Source organism: Sminthopsis crassicaudata, chromosome 3 (genome assembly GCF_048593235.1).
Source record: "Sminthopsis crassicaudata isolate SCR6 chromosome 3, ASM4859323v1, whole genome shotgun sequence".
NCBI classification, from domain to species: domain Eukaryota; kingdom Metazoa; phylum Chordata; class Mammalia; order Dasyuromorphia; family Dasyuridae; genus Sminthopsis; species Sminthopsis crassicaudata.
This window is the reverse complement of record NC_133619.1, coordinates 213,705,649-213,731,762: the sequence shown is the minus strand read 5'-3', so window position 1 is coordinate 213,731,762 and position 26,114 is coordinate 213,705,649. Positions and strand designations below refer to the sequence as shown.

The window sequence follows — 26,114 nt, the reverse complement described above, 5'->3', positions numbered from 1 at the left end:
ACGGGCAGTAAGTAGAAAAGTAAAGAAGTGGAAGAAAAGAGGTAAATTTTGGTTACTTATTGTTCATGTCCAACTTTTTTGTGAACTCATGTGAGGTTTTCTCAGTAAAGATGATGGAATAACTTGGCATTTCCTTCTTAAGTGATTTATTTAGATTAGGCTATAAAGTGTCTAAGGCTGTATTTGAACTCATAAAGATGAGTTTTCCTGATTCTAAGCTCACTGTTCTATTTAATGTACTACCTAGCTGACCGTTTTGATTACTTACTCATGTTAAATGATATTCCAGTGATATGAAAGATTTTGAATCCTTATTTATTCACAAAAATAAAGAAACATTTAAATTTTTTTTTTTTCTTCTCTGAGGCTGGGGTTAAGTGACTTGCCCAGGGTCACACAGCTAGGAAGTGTTAAATGTCTGAGACCAGATTTGAACTCGGGTCCTCCTGAATTCAGGACTGTTGCTCTATCCAATGCGCCACCTAGCTGCCCCCATAAATTTTTTAAATTAAATTTTTTTTTTTTTTTTTTTTTTTTTCAGCAAAAATCTTCCTTCTTTCTCACCCATTCCTTCCTCTCAGTTAAGGATGAAATTAAAATAAGACCCCTGTTATACACATGTAAATTCACAGAAATAAATCATTACATTGGCTATGTCTAAAAAATTTTTATTTATGTGTATATGTATGTATTTGTAAACATAAATATACACTGTATATATTATAATATATGTACTAACCTAAAAATCTGGATTCTTAGCAATTCACTGATATATAAAGTTTTTTTAATCTTTAAATTCAATTTTTTTTTTTAATCATCAAAAATCTCTTCTACTTCTTCCAATTGAGAAATAAAGAAAAGTAAAACCTGTGTTAAAACTTGTAGAGTCAGGCAAAATTAATTTACATGTTGACTATATCCAAAAGACTATATAAGTGTATACATACATACATGCCTATATATAATATAGATATGTATAAATTCACATACACATAATATGTACATGCATACATAAACACACATTTTATTTTGCACTCTGAGACCTTCATCTCACTAGATAGTGGAGTTGGTGAATATATTTCATTATTAGGTCTTTGTAAGCATGGTTGAACATTACCATGGTCACAGTTCCTAAGTTTCTTAAGACATTTCAAAAAACAACTCTTGGTAGTATTTTTTGTTATCCTATCCATTTAAAAAATACTTATTTTTTAGGGTGCAAATTCCTTGGCAAATGTTCACTCTAACCTGAAATGTAGCCTACATGTCTAACTCTCTTCCAGTGAAATTTATATGAGTTTTACTTGGAAAAACATCTAGTAAAGTCTGAAGTTTATGTTTATAGTTTGTGTAAATGCATATGGAGAGGTGTTGGAGGTGAATAAATTAGGTTTTTTTCTTTCAAAGACTTTATGCCAATAAACTCTGGGTTTGCTCTTAAAATTCTTGTACTTTTCTACTTAATAAATTGATACTTATTGTGCTGGGTACTCAGAATACAAATCAAAGAGCACAACAGAGAAAGAAATTAATGTTTTCCTTTGTGACTGGCATTATGGTGCATTGCAGAGGTGTCAAACTCTTGGTCTTAAGCTCCCTAAAAGCAGCTTGAACCAGATTAAATGTAATTGAGAAATCTTTAAAATATAAATAAATACAATATACCAAAATAATGTTAATTTGTCATTTTCTAAATTAATATACACTCTAAAGATATCCATTTGTTTGAATTTGACACCAGTTATATAGTGGAAAACTTTCTGGATTTGCTGGTATTGTTTAGTGGTTAGAGTCACATCCTACTCTTCTTGACCCGATTTGGGCTTTTCAAATCATTGGAGTAGTTTGACATTTCTTTCTCTAGCTCATTTTCCAGATTAGTAAACTAAGGTAAACAGTGTTAAATGACTTTCATATTAAGTGTCTGAGGCTGAATTTGAACTCAATAAGTTCCCCACTCTAGGTCCAATATTTTATTTATTATGCCATTTAACTGCCTTATTAGAAAACTGGGTCTATTTCTGATACTCAATATTAATACTATATTGAACAAATCACTTAATTAAAAAAAATCTGTTTTCCTTCCAATCTCTGATGATTGTAAAGTGGCTTTTTTTTTTTTTTTAAGTTTAAAATAGGTGTAACCTTCTCCGAGCCTCGGTTTTCATATCTGTAAAATGGAATAATCACAGCATAATTATTAACGATCAATCAGTTAACAAAGAAGGAAAGAAACAAAGCTTTATTTAGTGCTAGTATGCACCAAGTTGGGTGCTGGATATATATGAATATAGATTTAATATAAAATATAAAAATGCATAAATATAAAAAATATAACAACAGATATAAAATAATCACTATTAACAAAGAACTTGCATTATACTGGGAAAATAACAAGTATATATAAATTTATACAGCATAAAGCAGTTTGGAGGGTACTAGTAATGAATGGATAGGACCAGGAAAGAGTTCTTGTTTGTAGAGGATGATGTCTGAGCTGTGTCCTGAAAGAGAGTGGGAATCTGTGAAGCAGAGGTAAGAGAAGCTGTATTCCTGGCACTAAGTGCTTGGTCAGTGCTTAAGAAAACTCACTTGATAGTTGTGTGGAGGGTGGAATGGAGTGGAGACTGATGTGAAGCTGACCAATAAGGAGGCTGTTGTAATCAACTAGATGAGAGGCAATGAGGGTTTGAGCAAACATGGTAATTCTGTGAACGGAGAGAAGTCAGATATGAGAGATGGGGAAGGAAAAAGGGAAAGATTTGGTGAGTGGGACATGGAATAAAGGAGAAGGAAAAGTTGAAGATAATACTAAAGTTAAGACCCATGGAAATTGGAAAAATAGTGATGCCTTCAAAAGACATAGGGAAATTTGGAATTCTGTTTTGAATGTGTTGGTTTTGAAATCATAAAACTAGTTCTTCAAATGACTCCAGAGGTCCTCTAGTCCAAACCTTTTTACAAATGAGGAAACTGAGACCCAAGGAAATTAAGTAGCTTGCCCAAAAGTCACAAATACAAGTCTAGACTAAGTCCTGGAGGCTGGATTTAGATGGATTTCTGACTCTGCATTATGCCACACTGGGATACCCAGTTTAAAATATCCAGTTAGTCCCCATCATTGGAAAATGGCTGAATAACTTATACGAATATTATAGAATATTAATGTTTTAAAGAAAAGATCAGCGGGATGATTTCAGAAAAGTCTGAAAAGACTTATATGAACTCATGCTAAACTGAAGTGAGTAGAACCAGGAAATCATGATGATCAATTCTGTTGGATGTGACTCTTTTCAACAACAAGTGCTGGAACTCTATCTTTCCAGAAATCAGCAAGAGTCAGGATCACTAAACGTCTTTATCTAGATCTTTACCGTCGCCTCCAACGCCAGGTCACGAGTGCAAGTGAGCGTGAGTTCCACCACCCAAGTTTCTCTTGCTCCTCCCACACAAGTCACTTCCCTCTCTTTGTCTCACCAATCAAGTCAGCACAGAACAGTGAGATGATTCAGGCCAGTTCCAAGGGTCTTGTGATACAGAAGACTAAGTGTGGATCACAACATAGTATTTTCACTCTTTTTGTTGTTGTATTTTGTTTTCTTTCTCATTTTTTTCTTTCTTGACTTGATTTTTTTCTTTGCAACATGATAATTGTGGAAATATGTGTAGAAGAAGAATTACACATGTTTAACATATATTGAATTCCTTGCTGTCTAGCAGAAGGGGTAAGAGGAAGGGTGGGAAAACATTTGGAACACAAGGTTTTGTAAATGTGAATGTTGAAAATTATCTATGCATATATTTTGAAAATAAAAAGCTTAAAAATATCCAGTTAGAATTTTTCTTTCCTATCAATAATATGGAAACTAATATAGAAATACATTAAAAATAATTGTGCATATATAAACTATATCACATTAGTTGTTGTCTTGGGAAGGGAGAGTTAAGGAAGGAAGGAGAAAAAAATGGCACTTAAAATCTTACAAACTTTTTTAGTGTTGAAAACTATCTTTACATGTAATTGGAAAAATAAAGTACTATTAAAATGAAAAAGATAAGATTTCTATTTAGCAACTGGTGATGTGAGACTGAAACGCAAGGGAGAGGCTGAGGCTGGATATGTAGTTAAGAATCATCTTTAAAGATTTGATTGTTAAATCCACCTAAAGATGAGACATCAGCAAATATTTATTAAGTGCCTACTCTGTGCTAGATACCATGCTAAGTGCTGGGAATACAATGAAAAGCAAAAGTCATTCCAATTCAAAGGAACTCACAATTTAGTGGGAGAGTCAACATGAAAAAAAAAAACAACTATGTACAATTAAGATATATACAGGATAAACTGGAGACAGTGAAGAGAGGAGAGAAATTACGTGATATACGATTTGTAAAGGACTGAAAATTTTGAAATGCTATATAAATGTTAGTCATTTTAATTTCTTTTTTTTTTTTTTTTTTTGACAAGGCAGTTCTAGTTTAGTGGCTTGCCCAGGGTCATATAGGCTAGGCAGTTGTTAAGTGTCTGAGGTCAGATTTGAACTCAAGTCCTCCTGACTCCAGGCTCTATCTACTACACTATCTAGCTGCTCCATTTTTATTTCATTATGAACTACATGAGAATTTATTTACTGACAGGTTGGGTCTTAGTGGATTGCAATATGATCTCAGTGCCCAGGAGGTTATTTCCTAGTTAATAAGCTATGGCTGAGAGAGAGATGGCCTTTGGACTAATAGAGCCAAGTCAGCTGTGAACCCGGCTTTTGTACCTCTTATGAAGTTTTAACTGCTCTCCAACTATTGGTCAGTTTTCCCTGGATGAATGAAAAGGAAAGAGGGAGGTAAGGGGAGAGTGGAGGAGATGGAATGGACAGTCAAGAAAAAGAAAGGAATGAGAACGAATGAAAGAGGATAACTGAGGACCTAATTCAGCTTTCCCTGGAAGGGGATGGATGAAGAACAGAAGATGGAGATAAGGGAGCAATGGATGAGATGTACTAGACAGTCAGAAAGAAAGACAGAAGGAGAAAGAATGAATGCATATCTAATGACCTTATTTAGGCACCAAGAAGTGTTTTTTAAGCACAGACTCAAAATCCAAGTATAAAATGTAGCCCTTGTCCTTAATTGTAAAGGGAGAAATATACTTAAGGCTCAATATGATTGATTTAGTCGTACAACAAAGTGTTAACTCCCTGGAATTGATAAGTCAATGGTTATCTAGTTTTACATGTACTTAGTACTTAATATAGTTCTACAAGATTGACACCTCATTCTACAAGAGTGACACCTATGATGATGTAATTATAATAGAGTATATAAGAGCCAATAAGGAGTGGACGAGAGACATTCCATGTACATCAGCCTTTTGGTGGCTCTCCTCCATTTCTGCACTAAAACCAAGACCCATTCTGGAGGACCTCTAGAAAGCTAGCCGAGTTCCAGGTGAAGGAGACAGACTGTGAAGGAGACAATAAAGACTTTTGGACTTTAACCCTGACTGTTCTAGTGGTGATTACTCTGCAAAAGCAAAGGCTGCCCCCAAACTTCCAGATAACCTGTTAACCTGGAACATTACACTTTATGATTTAATTATTTACTCAATATCAACTTGCTTGTGATGGTCCTGCATTCTGATTTATATTAAATACTTTTCATTATTGTTTTATCCTAGCTAGATACATTTTTGGATTTGGATTTTATATTTTTTTTTAATCTTATTTTTTGCTGTTTTTTTTTTTTTTTATTCTCTCTAATACCAATTTATTTAATTCACAGATTTTTAGAATCTTAGATGGTACATTAGAGATCAACTCATTTTACAGTTGAGGTAACATACCATTCTGACCCTGACTTGTCTGAGACCATTCTTATTACCTATTTTACATTATCTTATCTTCATTATGCTGATTTTTGAACCTTGCCTTAAAACTTAATTCTTGTCTTCTGTCTTAAATGGAGATGATCTACCTAGTGTATCTAACTAGATGAGAATTTATTTACTGACAGGTTGGGTCTTAGTGGATTGCAATATGATCTCAGTGCCCAGGAGGTTATTTCCTAGTTAATAAGCTATGGCTGAGAGAGAGAGAGATGGCCTTTGAACTAATAGAGCCAAGTCAGCTGTGACTAGAATATACCCTTGAATCAAAAAGATCTGAGTTCAGATCTGGATATAGTCATTTACCAGGTATGTAACTCAGGTTTGCCTCAGTTTGCCCCTCTGTAAAATGGTCTGATGAAGGAAATAGCAAACCATTACAATATCTTTGCCAAGAAAACCAATATGGGTCAAGAAAAGTCTGAAATGACTGTACAACCATCAATCTTTTGAAAACTTCCACCCTAAATTCCCTATCTTCATGATTAATGGTCCCTACAAGATCATCTGTCAACTAATCCTTGTGACATAATCCAACTGACATCTTTTCCCTTCAGCAAGACCTAAGGCCTTTCCACAAAGATCAACAGTTTATAGATTGGTATGGTTGAATAGATATTTAATAACTTGACAGCATCTGTATTCTAATATAAATCAGTGAGTGACTGATGTTATATGCTAAAAAATAACGGGTACTAAGGAGCTTCAAGGGCATTTCATCAAGAGTTTGGCTTTTCTTGCCTTTAATTCTAATATAGTTACAAGTTGTCTTATGTAGCTATGTTCTTTTTAATATAGATACATCTTATTTTATTGAATATTTCAATTCTGATTTACTAGCCACATGACCTTTAGCAAGCCAATGAGCCTCTCTAAGTCTCATTTTTCTTATCTGTAAATGGAGATAATGTGCAATTATTATGATGAAAATAGAGGAACTAAGGCTAAAAAATTCCTATAACTTTAGTTTGGCAAATCATATTATGTTTACTATATTGATTGTCATTGAACCCTTGAAAGGAAGTTCTCCCCTGAGGAAGCTCCCTCTACCCCAATTGAGGTCTCACTTTTCCTGCAATTAATTATAGTAATGAATTGATGCCTTAAGCAAATTATAAGTTCCTTTAGAACAGGGAATGTTTTTTGCCTTTTTTTTTTTGCATTCTTATCACTTAGTACAGTGCTTGGTACAAAACATGTGCTTCATAAATGTTTGAATTGATAAGTGCCTGCTTAGTGAAGCTGGGGATGCAAAAACAACAAAAAAAAGTGAAAATAGACTTTGCCAAATAGGAACATACATTTGAATAAATCTATCAAAAAAGGAAATGCGGTTATTTTGGTATGATCTCTTCTTTTTAAAGTCATTCTAGCTCTTTGGGAGCACTATTTCCTTTTTCAGATGCCCACAAACTATCCCTTTATTAAAACTCGTTCAAGGTTAGAAAAGCCAGTTTTAGAATTGAATCATCCTGACTCCCAACCTGGTGTTCTTTTGCTAAACTTGTTTAGATTTCAGACCTCCTTGTCTCATCTCTTTGTCCTGAGACAACCACTGGTTCCAATTTCTCCTTGACTCAATTGATTTTGTCCTTCATTTTCAGAGAACTAATAATATCACAGGGTGATATCTTGACTTGTTGTTGTATTGGGTTTAAGTGAGGCAGAGTTGCACAGAGTTATCGGCCTCTGTCTTTTCCAGAGCTTCATCAAAGTCCAGTGGCAAGAAAAAAGTCAGGATGAAGGCCGATGGTCCAGGATGCAATGGGATCTCTGATGTCTGGCCAAGCTCTTCATATGCTTCAGCCTTCATTGCCATCGGAACAAATTGTTCTCATTCTTCCTTTCTGCCAGGAAAAGTCTTTATATGCTTGAGGTATTCATCCCTCTAACTCACTGATGGGTTATCCTCATCTTGGCATAGCTGTCTGCCAAGACAGTTTTACCAGAGCATAGCTATTGTGTGTGCTACAGCTTTTTGGAGCCACAGGTGAATGCCAAATAGACATCAAAGGTGGATGAGAAACTTTGAAAGGGGCTCAGCAATCCCTTAAACCAAAGGTACTAGTCCTCAATGAACATCCCATACAATAGACTTGGCAGAAAAAGAGAAGATAAACTAAGTAATGGAGTGAATATGAAGAAGGGATGAAACTGGAGAGTCCATCCCACTCTTATTCTCATGCTCACCAGCTCCCTTGGGGGTAGCCAGCTGGGAACAGAGGAAAGTGATGCTTCTGAAAAGTTTGCTGCCATATATTTCATATATATGCAAATAGCACACAATACTGTGAAGAGGTCACCACAAAGAAACATTTATTTGAACTACCAAAAAAAAAAAAAGACTAAGGGAAATTTAATGTTGAGTGCAACAGCAGAATTTCCTCACTCTTCCCTAGCAGGGTCTTTTAGATAGTACTCTGTACATTACTCATCACATCTGCATTTTACAGATGAGAAAACTGAGGCTTAGGAACTATTCATTGATTTGCTGAAGGTCAAAGCATTAGTAATTATTATTAGAGTCAGGACTGTACTTTGTCTCTTAACTACAAAACTATTGCTCTTTATTCAATTCATGCTGCATAGAAATGTTCTGAAAATAAATCAAAATCACTTTTTAAAATGAGGAAATATGGAGTGGGTGTTTTCATTTTATAGCTTGAACAATTCTGTTCAGCACTCAGGAGAAAAAATGATTAGGTTTCTGATTGGAAAGACAGTGGTATTTTTGGGTGAGGATCAAAAGGACTTACATGTTGATTTGTGTTTAGATGGTCTGAGTACTGGAGCTGGGAGGAAAGCTATTTTGAGTAATCCACAGTCTCCAAACTCTTTGTTCAAGTTGCTCCCTTACCATTCTTCCAATTTCACTGGTTCCCATCCAGCACTCTGAGAAGCACATCTGCAAGCTCAGTTAGCTCCATCTCATCTTTGGCTTTGCATCCCTGGCTCTCCACCTGAGAAAACAAATGTGGGGCCTTATGTTCCGGTGGAGTATTGGAAATTTGCTTAGTTTGCAACCTAAGCTGGGGTGTTGGACAAGTCAGCGTTCTTGGACTTTAATCGGGAGAAGAAAACTGGAACATTTTCTTCTCCTTTGTATTTATATCAGAAGAAGCTCTTCACCTTGGACCATCATCAAGGAACAACTACAAAAATACCACCTGCTAAAAGGGGCCAATCTTGGGTTGAATGATGCATATCCTTTAACACTAAGATACCATCACTAGAACTTTTCAACCAATGGTTCAGGCAACTATGGTGTTGTGGCTTGATTTAAACAAAATGAAAAGAAGAAAGAAAGATTGGAAGGAAGGAAGGAAAGTGGAAAAGAAGGGAGGGAAGAAGGAAAGAAAGAAAGAAGAAACAAAGTTCCTTGGAAAATTAGTTAATTATTTTTTAGTTGCAGGAAATCTGCTATGGCATCAATTGCTTACCTTTTTTTTTAGACAGTGGGGGTTAAATAATACATTAAAAGTCACATAGTGTCTGAGGCCAAATCCAAGTCCTCCTGATGCCAAAGCCAGTGTTCTATCCTAAAGCTACTTAAACTCTGGGTTTTGTAACTCAGTGTACAGATGGAGAAAAATTTGTAAAGAGTAAAAAATTTCTGAATGCAATTATCAAAAATTAATTTAAAACCAAACATATTATGAATCTGACAGTGCTTGCCCTTATTGCTTTGTGTAACTTCACTGCAGCCTTAGTTCTGAACACATGATATGCACATTTTGCACTGTACATACACTAATGCTACCAGGAGTACCTTGGCTCACATTTGAGATGGGGTCATATAAAAATTTCTTGGTCAAAAAGGGGTCATGAATGGAAAAATTTTAAGAAGCCCTGTTTTATCCATTGCCCCTCTTTGCAGCCCCATTTGCTTAACTTTTGAATTTAGAGGCAATACTATTTAGTAGAAAGAACATTGAATTTTGGACACAAGAATTGGGATTCAAGACCGATATTTATAGTTAGGGTACCCTTTGAATTTTAGTTTCCTCTTCTGTAAAATGAAGGAGTTGGATTATATGATCTCTAAGGTCTTTTAGATGATCTCTTGGTCCTCTACATTTCTAAGTATCTTGGAGACTGGAAACTTCAGAATTGTTGATTCCTTTTTTAGCTTTTCTTTTAGTCATCTTCACCTCTTTTATGTGTGGCTTTTTTATTGTGTTGATTTTTTAGAACCTTTTTTTTAAAATAAATTTTAAGTTTCAGTGTTCTCATTGTAAATACAAAGCAATTGAATTTACTAATTGTAAATTCCATTTTGTAAAATATCAGGAGGATAAAATATTTTAAATTTCTCTAGTTTTGCAGTTATTTCTATCATTTCATTCACTGGAATGCAACTACATAGCTCATCAAACATCTGGATGCTTTTTATTGGTCCTTTATTGATACAGCTTATTTTGATTCAAAAAGTATGATTATTATTATTATTTTTTTGAGACGGGTAAGGTCTAGTTGCCAAGATTTCTTTTTTTTTTTTTTTTATATATATATATATTTTTTTTATAATATTATCCCTTGTATTCATTTTTCCAAATTACCCCCCCTCCCTCTATTCCCTCCCCCCGACGACAGGCAATACCATACATTTTACATGTGTTACAATATAATCTAGGTACAATACATGTGTGCGAATATCATTTTCTTGTTGCACAATAAACATTAGAATCCGAAGGTACATTAGTTGCCAAGATTTCTTCAAGAATATTGAAATCATCAGAAAGGCCTGGAGAGTTTACATGAACTGATGCTAAGTGAAGTGAGTAGAACCAAGAGAACATTGTACACAGTAACAAGAAGATTATGTGATGATCGACTGATGGATTTGGCTCTTTTCAACAGTGAGGTGATGCAGGCCAATTCCAATATGGAGAGAGCCATCTGCATCCAGAAAGAGAAATGTAGGGCTTGAGTATGGATCACAACATAGTATTTTTACCTTTCTTATTGTTGTTTGCTTGCTTTTTGTTTTCTTTCTCATTTTTTCCCTTTTTGATCAGATTTTTTCTTGTGCAACATAAATGTATTAAATAATTGCACATGTTTAACATATATTGGATTACTTGCTGTCTTGGGGAGGGAGTGGAAGGAAGGGAAGGAAAAAATTTGGAATACAAGGTTTTGCAAGGGTAAATGTTGAAAACTATCTTTGCATATATTTTGAAAATTAAAAAAAACTATTATTTTAAAAAAGAATATTGAAATCATTGTATTACCAATGCCTGCTGCACATTATCTCTAGATATAGCATAGAATAAGTAGACAGATAACATGTTGGTTTTGGAATCAGGAAGATATAATTCAAATTCTGCCTTAGACGTTTATTAGCAATGTGAACAAGTCACAGTGAATAAGTCATTTAACTTCTTGCAGCCTTAGGCTTCTTAATCGTCAAAATGCATAGAATAACACCTAGCATTTCTTCCTAATTTACATGAGTTGTATATGAAAGTGCTTCTCCAACTTTAAAGAGGGAGGGAGGGGGACACAAAACACTTTGTCAAGTGCTTTGGAAAAAAACCAAACAGATGTTGTTTCATTTTCCCCTCATACTATCCTGGGAGGCAGGTGCTATTATTATCGTCATTCCATAGATGAAGAAATTGAGGCAAACAGAAATTAAATGACTTTCTCATGTTACATAGCTAGGAAGTGTCTAAGACAGAATTCAACAATGGTCTTCTTGAACAGGCCCAGTATTTTATCTAGAAAACTACTTGCATTTCAAGTATAATTTTTTTAGATTTTCTAGCCTAATAGACAGCCAGGTGGTACAGTAGAAGTCTTTGAGTCTGGAGTCTGGAAGACTTATCTGTGGAAATTCAGTAGGCCTCAATATTATTATTGAGTGACCCCGAACTCACTTAACTCTGCTTCAATTTCCTGATCTATCAAATGAGCTGGAGAAGAAATGGCAAACCAGTCCAGTGTCTTTGCAAGAAAACCCCAAGTGAGGTCACAGAGAGTTGAATGTGACTGAATTGACTGAACAAGTCAACAGGGATAATAATAATATTAACAACAAAATTGGATCTATATTATACTTCAAAATTTGCAAAATACTTTACATTAAGCAATGTAACATTCAGATCATTATTTCATTTAAGTAATGTTTATATTATTTTATTTAAATGAAAGGAATGGTATTTGGAGTACTCAGCAAGAGGTATAAGTACCCTCCAAGATAAACAAAATATGATCCAACTATTATGAGCAGAGGGGTTCAGGTGTAATGTGTTCATAATAGCCAGTGTTAGTTACTAATTTTAATTGCTTTTGATTACTGTCCTTATTTGAAGTGCAATTGTTTGTTGGAATTTGGGTTTGATCTCATAGAGGGGCATAAAACATTAAATGATTGAATATGTGCGTAAAGAAATAGCATTTCATATTGTCCAGAGCCAAGGATCCTAAAATTGTCATTTGTGCCCATTTAATATTTTTTGTGGATTTTTTATATTATAATTTTTTATTTACCAGATATACACATGGGTAATTTTTCAGCATTGACAGTTGCAAAACCTTTTGTTCCAACTTTTCCCCTTCTTCCCCCCATCCCTTCCCCCAGATGGCAGGTTGACCAATACATGTTAAATATGTTAGTTAAATGCAATATATGAATACATGTCCAAACAATTATTTTGCTGTTCAAAAAGAAATAGTGTCCAATTAGCTTGTGAAGGAAATCAAAAATGCAGGTGGACAAAAATAGAGGGACTGGGAATTCTGTGTAGTGGTTCATAGTCATCTCCCAGAGTTCTTTTGCTGGGTGTAGCTGGTTCAGTTCATTACTGCTCTTTGGAACTGATTTGGATCCTTTCATTGTTGGAGAGGGCCACGTCCATCAGAATTGATCATCATATAGTATTGTTGTTGAAGTGTATAATGATCTCCTGGTCCTGCTCATTTCACTCAGCACCCATTTAATATTAAAGTTTAACCTGCTTGTGCTTATCTGATGTAGAGTTAAGATACACTCAGTTGATGCTGATTTAGGCCTAAATGTCACTGAAAAGAAATAGATTGTATTTAGCTTTTGTTGTTGTTCTAAAGAGAAATGTCGTCAAGTATGGACCAAGTTTATAGCTGCTACTTTGAATCACATGATTGTTAATTGTTATGAAAATAATAGCCCAATTTCTACATATTAGAATTTAGTTTCAGTCTAGTAACACACCCTCTGATGGAGCTCTCAGAAAGACAGGATGGCATGGTTGGGTATGATAGGAATAGTTCCATCCATTTGAAATTTCATTCTTCTAGGTTTTCTTTTCCACAATTTCTATAAATTCCATAAATATATGTACACACACATACATGGTTTTAATAACTTTGGGGAATAAGTCATTTTGTGTATTATGAACACCTCAATTGACTACAAAGGAAGTATGCAGGAAGATGCTATCTACATCTGGTGAAAGAAAGGATAAATAGAAATAATATATAAAACCATTTATATACACACTCATATACATATATAGTTTTACATATGTATTGCACATACAAACATATATATATACATATATATACATACATAGAATATACATGTTTACATATATATTAGTAGCTATCTCTAGGGTGGGGGAACAAGGTTTGGGGTAAAGGAAAAAATTTACATGACAACTTCTATATTTAAAAGGAAACACAAGTTGTACACAATAGATTTGTAATTTCTTGTGAAAAAATCTTTTTTATTATATTATGTTATGGAAATGCTTGTTTTACTCTATAAATTAAAAATAAAAAAGCAATCTGTGGGAATTGGTTTTTTTTTTTTTTCTTGTAGATAACAAAGGGAGTTAAAGAGGGCTTTAAGTCTAGAGTAGGGGAATCTCTGAATTGGTAAAGACCTTAGAAACCATTTAGATTTTACTTCATTGTTTACAGATCAAATAAAATAATAGATCTGAGTGTTTTACATAGATAACTCACTGCTTTTATCTTATACAAGTATCTCTTCTGTAGTATTCCAGACTATCAATCATTCATTCTCTGTGTGAATTCTCACCCCATTCCTCAGCCCATCCCAATGTTAGTCTGTTAGAGAGATAGAAATTTGCTTCCCTGCAAAATGATCCTGTTTCTTCAATCATTTGATGATTATAAGGTTCTCCTCCCCTATTTTAATTAGACTTGATCTGAGAGGAATTGATATCTAGTACTTTTCTTAAAAAGAGATTTTGTATTTTGATTGGGATAAAAATGTACATAATTCTTTTTCATTGATGGCTTATTTTAGAGTTATTGCAACCCTTTGTAATTCCCCCTCCATTTCCCCTTTCAGTTCTCTTATACCTCAAACTCTTATCTTTAAATTTCACCTTTCTTTTAAGGCTTTCTTTTTGCTAAAAGAAAATATATCTGAAATCAAGAAAATGCCTTAAGTGATGTGATTTATATTATGTTGTCAAGTTTATCAAACCCTATCTTGGGAGTCATTTATGATTGAGCCAGGGAAGGTGGAGAGATTATAGGCTTTAGACCTGGAGCTAGGAAGGCCCCCAAATGAGGTACAGAAATGGGGAGGCTGCAGGTTCATAGAATAGTAGTTTTAGAACTAAAGGGGTTTGCAGAGGCCATGCAGTTCAACTCCCTCGTTTTACAGATATGGAAATTGAGGCCCAAAGAGTTTAAATCATTTAATGCCTGACAGGCTAGTAAATTCCAGAGTCTAGATTTGAACCCATTTTTCTCACTAAAATCAGCACTTTTCCCACTGTAATACACATAGGAGATATTAAAGACCAGACTCAGCATTACAATGTTGTCTTGCTTGGGTCTTTAATAACTATTTTGTGACTTGAACTATTTTCTGGGGAGCATTTTCTCCTCTAGCTCGTAAATCATCTCCCTGTTCTAGGCACAATGAATAACTTATTTTTATGATATACCAGAGTAGGGAATTATATTGAATTTTTCAAAGAGATTCATATGTTTTGGTAATTTTTTCTTTCAAACTTACCTGGAATTCCGATCAAAGTCTGTTTGAAGAACTTTACTAAAATTTAGTCACTGGGGAATGGTTAACTTACATTACACAACTGTAATGATTTCTGAGTTTCATGCTGCAGCACTGGGACTAACTATTTTATGTTACTGGGTCTGCTAATAGTTAAAGCCTGTCTATCTTTTAAGTCTCTCTTTTTTTTTTCCCTTCTCTCTCGTTGTTATTCAGTCATATTCAATAATTTGTGACCCCATTTGGGGTTTTCTTGACAAAGATACTGGAGTGGTTTTCTATTTCTTTCTCCAGCTTATTTTATAGATGAGGAAACTGAGGCAAATAAGGTTAAGTGATTTGCCCAGTCACACTTCTAGTAAGTGTCTGAGGCCGTTTTGAACTGATTCCAGGACAAGTGCTCTTTTCACTTTACCACTTGACTGTCCTTTTCTCAATTCCTTCCCACTTTTTTCCCCTGAAGAAATAAAAAAACATGCAGTTTCAAGATTTGCCTTCTATCTGGAAAGCTTTCTACCAAAGGAGATTTTTAAAAAATGTTTTAGAGTTTTCAGTGAATTGTATAATTCATACATAGTGGTATCACAAATTCCTTATTCCTAGTTGTGAAGACCGAGTTAGCATCCTGGATACCTTAGAATCAGCCAGAGTCAGGATAAGCAAAAGTCCTTGGTCTTTATTCTTGGTCTTTAGGGGTAGAAGTGAATTGGAATGGACACAGGATCTCCACAACCTTCCTTCTCCTCTACCACCAAAGTGACTCTGGCTTGCCTTACTCCACCCCCAATCCCTCCTACTATTCTCTGTATACACCAAAAGATCAAGCCAGCACAAAACAGTGGGAAGGTCATTTTCCAAGCATAAACTAATAGAGTATTGTCCAATTGGTGAATTAGCCTTAAATGTTCTGTTGCCTGACCCCAGTGCATCAATTCAGAGTTTCAGCCCTTTACACCTAGTAACTTTTCAGATAATTTGCACTGGAAGACACTATCCCTTGAAGATTCAATTGTATTCCTCAGGATGGATAGCAGTCACTCTGTGTTGCCTTTATTCTGTCTCTGTCTTCTCAGAAAAAAAGGGAGGAATCTCTATTGGATTTTCAAATAGCATGGTTTCATGGGATAGCAGAATCCAAGATATTCACCTAATTTGGAAGTCTGCTGTTAATAGGTGAATAAACAATCTAGGATATATTCATAGGTGCTTTAAAGTGTTTATAGCTTTAAGGTTTCCTAAAAGAAAGTATGTGAGGAGAATTTTTTTAAAAGTAATATGATTCTCAATGTTCTTTCTCTCTTTTTTCATTTTCAGATCACAGAACTGTGTGGTGCAAAACGTGTGGGTTATTTTGGTCCAACACAGTTTTATGTTGCCCTGAAATTAATTGCTGCAGCACAATCTGGCCTTCCTGTACAAGTAGAGAGTATTAAATGTGGTAAGTGTTTCACACTGCAAATCTCATTACCCAGGAGAAGTTTCTTTCAGTTTCTGAGAATTTTTTTTAGTCTCTTTTAGGTAGTTCTAGTCTATTTATGCCTTTGTTCTCGTTTTTTTCCCTCTTGGGATCTATCATGGAAAAGAACTTCAGCCCATCCCTACACCTCTAAAGAATTGAAGAAGGTAATTCAAGGTTATATAGATAGCAAAAGTCTAGTTCCTCAGTTGCTAATTCCTATTTTCCATTGTAAAAATGGCATTAAGACTTTGAGTTTTTTCCATTTATTTATTTATTTTTGATAAAAGGTCAATGTTAGAGATTATTGTTGTTCAAGTATTGTTGTTCGGTCATATCCAATGCTTCATGATCCCATTTGGCTTGGCAGGAGTGATTTGCTGTTTCCTTTTCCAGCTCATTTTACAGAGGAGAAAACTAAGGCAAACAGGGTAAAGGGAGTTATTCAGAGTTACATAGGACAGATTTGAACTCTAGAAGATGAATCTTCCTGCCTCCTGGTCCTATACTCTATCTACTGTGCCACCTAACTATCCCTTTATGTATATATTTTTCCTTTTTACATAAAATTTTAAAACATCTACCTGCCTATCTGTCTATCATCTTTTTGATTATCTATATATGTTTTCAAATACAAACATACATTGTTTTGCTTTGGTCTGGACTTATGATTTCAATGATATAGAAATCCTACTGATGAAATTCTTATTAAGATGTGGAATAGCAACTCATCTACTATATTTATATAGAGTGTATTATTATTGTTATTGTTCAATCATTTTAGTCATGTCTTTGTCACTCCATTTGGGATTTTCTGATTAGAGATGCTGGAATGGTTTACCATTTCTTTCTCCAGTTCATTTACAAATTAGGAAACTGAGGCAAATAGGGTTAAGTGACTTATCATGAAACTAAAAAGTGTATGAGACTAATTGAACTTAGGTTGCCCTGACTCTAGGATTGATACTATATCCATGGCACCATATACACACATACACATTTGGATGAAGCCCAGGTATTATTAGATTTGCCATTGATGTCCAGTGACTTCTAGCTGATCAAAAATAGCTAGGTAGGATTGGAGAAGCTAGTATAGCTGAAACTCTGAAAAGGTGTGCTTGAATTAGACAACAGAGCACGTAAGGCTAATTACCTATTTGATGTGTGTTAAGGGATACATTTCTGAAGTTGAAACAAGGATTCTTCCAAGGTGTTAAGTCAGTGGAATTGATAAAGACAATGGTTATTTAGCATGGTGCTTAACAATTCTCTACTTCAGTACATGTACTTAGTCCTTAATATAGTTCTACAAGATTCACAACTATGATAAGAGAGTATATAAGCTCAGACAAACTCAGCCAGATTCATTCAGAGGCAATCAAACCTTGGTTTTTTATTAGTTTAACCAAGCTATCAACACATTTTCTTTGAATTAGAAAAGAAGGCTCCTTTTTAAACATTTGTCCCATTTCAACTGAAGCATGAGTTTAGCCCTTTACCAAGTTTCCTTCTTGTACTCACCCTAATTTCTGGGTCATAGAGACTTTAGGATTGGAGGCTTTTTCCACTGAACTCAGGATTGTGCCAGCCCCATATTGGGTGCCAAAATGTAGTGTTCTCTGGTTCTCGATTTTCTTGGGGTCTCTGGGAGCAGCATTTGTTTAAGTTCAGTAATCACCACAAGAGTAACCAGGTGTTAAAGTCTAAATCATTTATCTCTTTCCTGGGGCTGGGCAACTTTCTGGAGAGCCTTTCAGACTGGTCTTGATTTCAGTGGAGAAATGCAGGAGAAGACCCTGCCACCAAAGTGGTGTGAGATGGGATGAATGAATCTAAGTCCAAGGTCTTGTGCTTCAGCCTCCAGTCTGCTGGTTTTCTCTAGTTGTCTCTCTGAGCCTCTGACAGCTTAAGCTCCTGCCTCCAGTTCTCTTGTCTTCTCTGCCTCTGAATGAATCTGGCTGAGTTTGTCCAAGCTTATATGCTCTCATCATAGTTGTGAATCTTGTAGAACTATATTAAGGACTAAGTACTTTTACTGAAGTAGAGAATTGTTAAGCACCATGCTAAATAACCATTGTCTTTATCAATTCCCCTGACTTAGCACCTTGTAAGAATCCTTGTTTCAAGTTCAGAGTTCTGGCCCATAACAGATGTGAGATAATGGCTCTATATCCATATATTTAGGTAAGATGGTAATGTGATGGCTCTCCTCACCACTGGTGCTTGCTGAATGTTGGGTGGTGAGGTAATTGTAGGCAAGGATTGGAGAGCTGAGGGAGAGAAGTCGGGGTCACGTGGTAGCAGGATGAGGAGGAGAGAGACTTCAGGCTCCAGAATCCAGGATCCATTTTTGACGAGCCACATAGTAGCTTACCTGCCTCCTTCACTTCTCTCCCTAAAGACCAAGAACTTTGATTCATCCTGACTCTGATTGATCCTAAGACCCTCCAGGGAGCTAGCCTGAACATTATAAGTGTAGATAATATCTTTCTTTCTTTCATCATGAGTTAGTGAATATTCATTATCTACATGATGACTATAAAATTAAGATTACCCTCACTGTTATTCGCTTTCTTACCTTCTATAGGAATCTTTTCCCATTCCCTTTTTATTCAATGTCTTCCCTTCCTATTTATCCTGCATATAGATTGCTTTGTATGTATTCATTTTCATGTTGTTTCTCCCATTAGATTAGAACTTCTTTGAGGGTCGTTTAAATTTGCCTTTTTTTTTTTTTTTTGTATTCCCAGTGCTTTGTAAAATACCTGGCATATAATAGGTACTTAATAAATGTTTATTGATTGATTGTTGTTGTGAAAGATAATGTACACATTATAGTCTAAACTGATAATGATCCTTGAGACCAATCAGTGGATATCATCAGGCATTTTATTTTATTTTTAAAATTTAGAAAAGTTTTAAAAATTAAAGACATTGTATAATTTGGGTCATTAAAACAGTTGCCACTACTTTGTTAATTATTTATGTGCTTAATACAATGCCTGGCAAATAGTAGGTGCTTAATAAATGCTTGGTGGCTGACTGATAAAGATATAAGAATGATTAGGAAAGCATGCTGCTATATATCCCACGAAGAGCTGAATATTGAACTTTAAGTGCATTAACAGGTTTAAGGATGAATGGAAATTCCAATGCTATTTTAAGTGAGTCTAAGTTTTGTTATACAGTGACTTGCAAAATTTAACTGATGGATCAGTAAAATGTACCATATGTAAAAGAACATTTAAACTTTTTGGCCCTTTTTGCTCATGTTTTCTTTAGGATGAAATGAATTGTCTATTTGGATTTGGGCTTGATTCTTTAGAGAGGCATAAAATACCAAATGATTGGATATATATGCAAAAGATTAGCATTTTATCAGAAACTTAAGGTTGTCAAAATTGTTACTTCTGCCTGTTTAATAATAAAGTTTAAATCTGTTTGTCCTTATCTGGTGCAGAGTTAAGGTACACCCAAAGTTAATTCTGATGAAAATAATAAAAATAGCTAAAATTTATATAGCATTTACTATCTGTTAGGCACTTTACAATTATTATCTTATTTGATCCTGTCAACAATCCTAGGAGATAGGTGCTATTATTATTTTAGACGTAGGTTTCACAGGTAAAAATATCTGGAAAGAAGTTATTTGCATTCAGCTTTTATTTCTGTTATAGAGAGCAATGAAAGCAAGTGTGGGCCAGGTCTGGAGCTGCCACTTTGAATTACATGGCTTGTTGATTATTAAACTATTATCCCAAACTTTGTTCAACAAAACAGAAATCTTTCCAGTCCAGTAATAAACACTGTCTGATTGAACCCTTTGTGAAGGGCAGTGGTGACTTCAACCACACCTACTCATAGGTGGGGTGATTCATCACTCATGGTTGATTAATATATTTTATGGACTCTTTTGTGTTTGCTTATGCATGTAAAGCCTTCCTATTTACTAAAAGTAATCTGCATTGCAAAAACATCTGAATAATTGAAAAAAAATCAGATTTACTTGATAAGTTTTGAGGTTATTATTTAAGTCATCTCAATAAATGTTTTCGTTTCTGTCCAGTCCCATTGTGCTGAATCAGTAATAAAGTAGGAAAGAGGTAGATGCCTGCTCAATGTAATTGTAGCACATGTTCTGGAGATATTCTTCTAGCTCACACTCACACTAGCAGGCTAGTGTCCTTAGAAGACAGCTAAAGAAACATCTTGTTCTCTGCATCCTAGAAATAGCCTTGATGTGGTTGTTTGTTCATGAGCCCCAACTAATGTATTTCATTCCATGATTATTAGTTAATATCAATTAGTCAGACAGGTTAGAAAAGGGATATTACCAAGGTGATATAATAAAATCTATTGTTACAAATGCTCCCCCCAAAAAACATGGAGTTCAGGATCAAATGGGCTAGAGTTTGATAAAGGATTAACTCAAAGCTATCAGAAGTCCTTTTTGCTTGAGTCCTCCAGATGGTCCCCTTAGGGATGGTTTCTGCTGGGCTCTTTGTAAAGTCCTAAATATGCTTTTCTTCAGTGTGCCTAGTTTGGGTCTAAAAGCAGATATTGTGTCAACTGTTCTGGGGCTAGTAGAACTAGGATGTCAATGGGAAAATCCAAAACCTTTGGTTTTTCAAAATTTATGAGGTTAGGAGAAGGAGACTGGGATAAAGACTGGAGTTTTCTACTCCCTTTGTCCCCCAAGTGATTCTTTCTGGGCTGGGGAAGAATGACTTTCCAAAATTAGATTGCTATCCTATACAATATCCATAGGGCATGACCAAGTGTCTTTGATCAATCCAAATATACTTCGTATTCAATGTTACTCCATTTCATCCAGTGATTTACAAGGAATTCCACACTGAAAAGGAATTTTCATACTTAGCCTTCAATCCAATAGAAGTGCTCACACTTATTCACACTTTGTTCACTGGAAATCCTTCTCCACTTTCTTTATTAACGCACTGTCTTACCTTCCATAGCAGTTCGTTAAAACCTTTTTATACTTCCTCAAACCTGTAACGTGCTCTCCTGGCAGTTACAATTACTAGTCTGTCCTAGACCCACCAGAGCACCTTTGACCACTGTCCTTTGCAGTGTGAGCTCTACCCGGCTCGCCTCCTCTGAGGCCTTCTAAGGTCTCTGGCCACAATCTCTTGAATCTATAGCTTAGTAACCGGTAGCGCACTCAAGAACAACCACATGTAATCTTAAAAGCCTTTATTATACCTACTCACATAATGCCCTAACTGATGCCCTGACTTGTTGGTTCCCAAGTGAACACCTGGTCAGAAGACCCATGTGTTCACTACCAAAATCCTTACCTCTTTCGGCTACCCATCTTGGCTTGGCCACCCAGGCTAGGAGCCAGGGTGAACAGCAGGAGGTTAAAGAGGGCGGTTGCTGCCTGCAGTGGGCTTATATAGGGCCTGTGAGGTCACACACACAGCCAATCAGCGAGAGAGTCACCCATTACAAAACTATCTCAATATGGCCAGGATCCCGCCCAAGGGCAGTCCTAATATCCATAGAAATTACTTCTGGGCCTCAATCCCGATGCACTGTGTCCGCCCATTTAAAGGGCCCTTACAATTCCCTTTCTCTTGTTTTGCGGGAACCGCACATCTCACCAAGCTAAACTTTTAGCACCAGCTATAGTTCACTTGATCCATGAGATGACAGTGTTATGCCCAAGGAGGTACAAAGCAGCAGATCAGTAAACAGAAGTATGACAATGAGAACCAGGCTCAACAGTGGCCCAAATGTTCAACCCATTCATCAAAGTCATACTCGAGATAATATGCCAAAGAGGTAGGATGTCAACACTGAGGTGGGAAGTCAACAAGGTAAAACATCACAATTCTAGTTAACAAATATTAGTAGGTAGGTTGTCACAATTCTAGTTACATTTATCACAGTTCTAGACCAATTCTAGTTTCTTACAATTTTCTGTTGCACTTTTCACACTCCTAGAACAATTCTAGCTTATCACAATTCTCAATTGCACTTGTCACAATCCTAGAGCAATTCTAGTTTATCACAATTCTCAATTGCACTTTTCACAATTCTAGAACAATTCTAGCTTATCACAATTCTCTATTGCACTTGTCACAATTCTAGAACAATTCTAGTTTATCACAATTCTCAATTGCATTTGTCACAATCCTAGAACAATTCTAGTTTATCACAATTCTCAATTGCACTTTTTCACAATTCTAGAACAATTCTAGCTTATCACAATTCTCTATTGCACTTTTCACAATCCTAGAACAATTCTAGCTTATCACAATTCTCTATTGCACTTTTCACAATCCTAGAACAATTCTAGCTTATCACAATTCTCTATTGCACTTTTCACAATTCTAGAACAATTCTAGTTTCACAGGTGCACATAAGCAAAGTCATGTCCAGTAACATTGTCTCAATAACAATGGCAGGTGGGTGTGTTGGTTTTTCACCCACTAATTTAAAAGCATAGTCCTTCAATAGAAAGCATAGGGCAAAGCCTCTTCCCAGGCCACCATATGGCAAGTGGCCACGGGAGAAGCAAGCAGGCCCATTGTCCATTTACAGTCTTTATATTGCGTATCACCCAAAACAGTCCATTTCAGCTGCAACACTGGAACTGTGTCTGCTGTCTCTGGTGTCATGGTCAGGAGGGGCATTGCTGCCCTCAGCGTCTGAAGGGCTGCTGACATCTGGCTGGTCTCTCTGGACTGTTGTCTGGTCCTTCTCTTGGATCCCCAGGTTACAAATGTCTCTGGTGGGGATGAACTCTGCTGCTGGATCTGCACCTAGGAAGGAATGTCCCCGGGGCCCAACTTGGGCCTTTCCAAATGCCATCCAGGCCTTTCCACATCACAGTGGAAACAAAGTTGTTGTCAAAAAGATTAACAAGTCAGACAAAAGTCAGTCTGTCACTTAGCTGCACTTTCTGTGTATGCCCGAAGTGCATTGCTAAGGTAAAATGCAAAGAATTTAAAAATGTAAAACCAAAATAATTTAAAAGTGTAAAACCGAAATAGATTAAAAATATAAAACCAAAATAACTTTAAAATGTAAAATCAAAAATGTTTAAAAATGTAAAATCAAAATTTAAAAATTGTAAGCAATCACATATCCCAAAATTCCCTTCTCTTGTTTAGAAGAGAAGATCTTGGGGATAGTCTGTGCAGTAATGACTTTACTAGAACACTCGGCTATATCCCTGAATTCTTTTGCCTAAAAATCAAAGTTTGAGTTTCTGATACCGAATTGTACTTCAGGAGTGTGAATCAATAAATCTGATATTACTTTTCCTCCTGGGTCAAAGATCACACACTGTCTATTTATTCTAGTGATTAAAACAGCAATTTTCCAACCCATTCTAGACATAAACACTGTTTTATAAGTACCCGTAGGGGGTTGGGAAATCAAGCTCACCTGTGGAAGTGGAAAATCCACGAGGTAAGAAAAGAGGAGTTTCAACTCTCCAAAGACGATCCTAGCAGTTTTACAAGTATAAAATTCCACTCTCTCTAACTGCAAGATCTTATCCCTGTAAGGTTTCTTAGAAATTAACTGAACTGTATTTTTAAAACTTTTCTGATTATACTCAATACCCCACAATTCCTTTTTGCCTTGGGGCATAAAGCCTACTCCTGTCCTTTGAAATGAAGACTCAGGAGTTTTGAATGGATTAATGGGCAGTGCTGATGGTATTATCGCCCTTCCTTTTCCTCCTCCCCCTTCTCCCTTGGCCCAAGAAGGTGAGGCAGAGGGAAGAAGAATTGGAAAATTCCCCAAAGGCTGATTTAAAATCAAACCTGAGCTTTGCACATAAAAAGAACTAAACTTCTTCTCAATGAAAGAGTAATCAATAAATTCCTTAAAACAACAATGCAGGAGGTAAACCAACAAAACGCTAAGAAGAATTTCTACAACTGAAGTCCATGTGATTCGTTTATTTCCTTCCTTAGTTTCAGCCACTGGTTTGAACTCTTCCTGTTCTATCTGTAGTAACCTAGCTTTTTCTTCTTTCTCTATCTCCATCTGTAGTTTAACCTGCAATTCCAGCAACTCTTGCTGTGGCATTTTATACTCTCTACTGTCATACAATCGCATTAGCTCTAGGTTGTTCCCTCTCCGAGCTATATTTACTGGGTGTGGGGATAGCCTTTGTGGAGCTTGATTACAAGCTTCCTGCTGTTCTTCAGTGGCGATCTTTGTTAAAAGATCTTCCATCTGGCTCTTTAACCTCTTTATATAATAAGCATTATGTTCAGCTGTGTCCTTGAGTCTGATCCCAGATTTACCTGGGTCCATATTGCTTCTCTGTCTTCCCTCTTAAGTGGCGTTTCTACCGGATCTTTCAGAATCTTAATTCTGAATATTAAATATTTTCAAAACCTGATAATTCCTGATGCGTCCACCACGTTGGGCGCCATTTGTAACGTGCTCTCCTGGCAGTTACAATTACTAGTCTGTCCTAGACCCACCAGAGCACCTTTGACCACTGTCCTTTGCAGTGTGAGCTCTACCCGGCTCGCCTCCTCTGAGGCCTTCTAAGGTCTCTGGCCACAATCTCTTGAATCTATAGCTTAGTAACCGGTAGCGCACTCAAGAACAACCACATGTAATCTTAAAAGCCTTTATTATACCTACTCACATAATGCCCTAACTGATGCCCTGACTTGTTGGTTCCCTGGTGAACACCTGGTCAGAAGACCCATGTGTTCACTACCAAAATCCTTACCTCTTTCGGCTACCCATCTTGGCTTGGCCACCCAGGCTAGGAGCCAGGGTGAACAGCAGGAGGTTAAAGAGGGCGGTTGCTGCCTGCAGTGGGCTTATATAGGGCCTGTGAGGTCACACACACAGCCAATCAGCGAGAGAGTCACCCATTACAAAACTATCTCAATATGGCCAGGATCCCGCCCAAGGGCAGTCCTAATATCCATAGAAATTACTTCTGGGCCTCAATCCCGATGCACTGTGTCCGCCCATTTAAAGGGCCCTTACACAAACCTCCCATGCTCTCTCAACTGAAAACTATGCTTCATATCTTTTTTTCTGAAAAAAATTAACACCATTAGCTATGAGCCCCACCTCTTTCTCTCTGTGTGTCTCTTTGTCTCTCTCTCTGTCTCTCTTTCTGTCCCTGTCTTTGTCTCTGTCTTTTTGTCTCTTTGTTTCTCTGTCTCTCTCTGTCCCTCTCTGTCTCTGTCTCTGTTTCTCTTCCTCTCTGTCTCTGTCTGTCTCTTATCTCCTAGGTGCCTTTTGGAGTTTTATCCACTGTCATCCCTATCTGCTCCAGCAATCCCATTTCATCCCTTCTTCTCTAAAAGATTTTCCCCTTTAGTGACCTTCATTCTATCACAATCACTCCCTGTATATAGTCTTCTTCCTACTGCCTACAAACATGCCCATGTCTCACCTATCCTGAAAAAAACCAAAACTCTCACCTGATCCTTCCATCTTTCTATCTGTATCTCTTCTATCCTTTGTTGCTAAACCTCAAAAGGTATCTACAGTGGGGCTTCCACTTTCTCTCCTCATTTTCTTCTTAACCTCTTATGATCTGACTTCTGATTTTATCATTATACTGAATCTCTTCCCCTCTGAAGTTACTAACTGTCCTTTAGTTGGAAAATTCAGTGCCTTTTTCTTAATTTTCATTCTCCTTAGTTCTTTACAATCTTTAATATTGTTAATCATACACTTTCTCCTCATTATTACTCTCTTCATGCTAGGTTTTCAGGACATCACTCTTCCCTATTTGTTGTAAGGATCAAATGAAATATTGCCAAATATAATAGGACAGCCTA

The 26,114-nt window shown here is 36.2% G+C and overlaps 1 protein-coding gene across 6 annotated transcripts in view; it reads left to right on the top strand.

Moving 5' to 3' along the window:
* The window catches only part of REPS2 (RALBP1 associated Eps domain containing 2), a 267,978-nt gene that overhangs the window by 68,870 nt on the left and 172,994 nt on the right, over positions 1 to 26,114 (top strand). For 5 of the 6 annotated variants that reach the window (XM_074299901.1, XM_074299899.1, XM_074299897.1 and 2 more), the window contains exon 2: positions 16,173 to 16,296. In XM_074299901.1, coding sequence (XP_074156002.1) covers positions 16,173 to 16,296 — 124 coding nt within the window. Of the gene's footprint in view, positions 1 to 7,733; positions 7,758 to 16,172; positions 16,297 to 26,114 lie in introns of those variants that run through there. The other variant, XM_074299900.1, reaches the window with a different exon arrangement.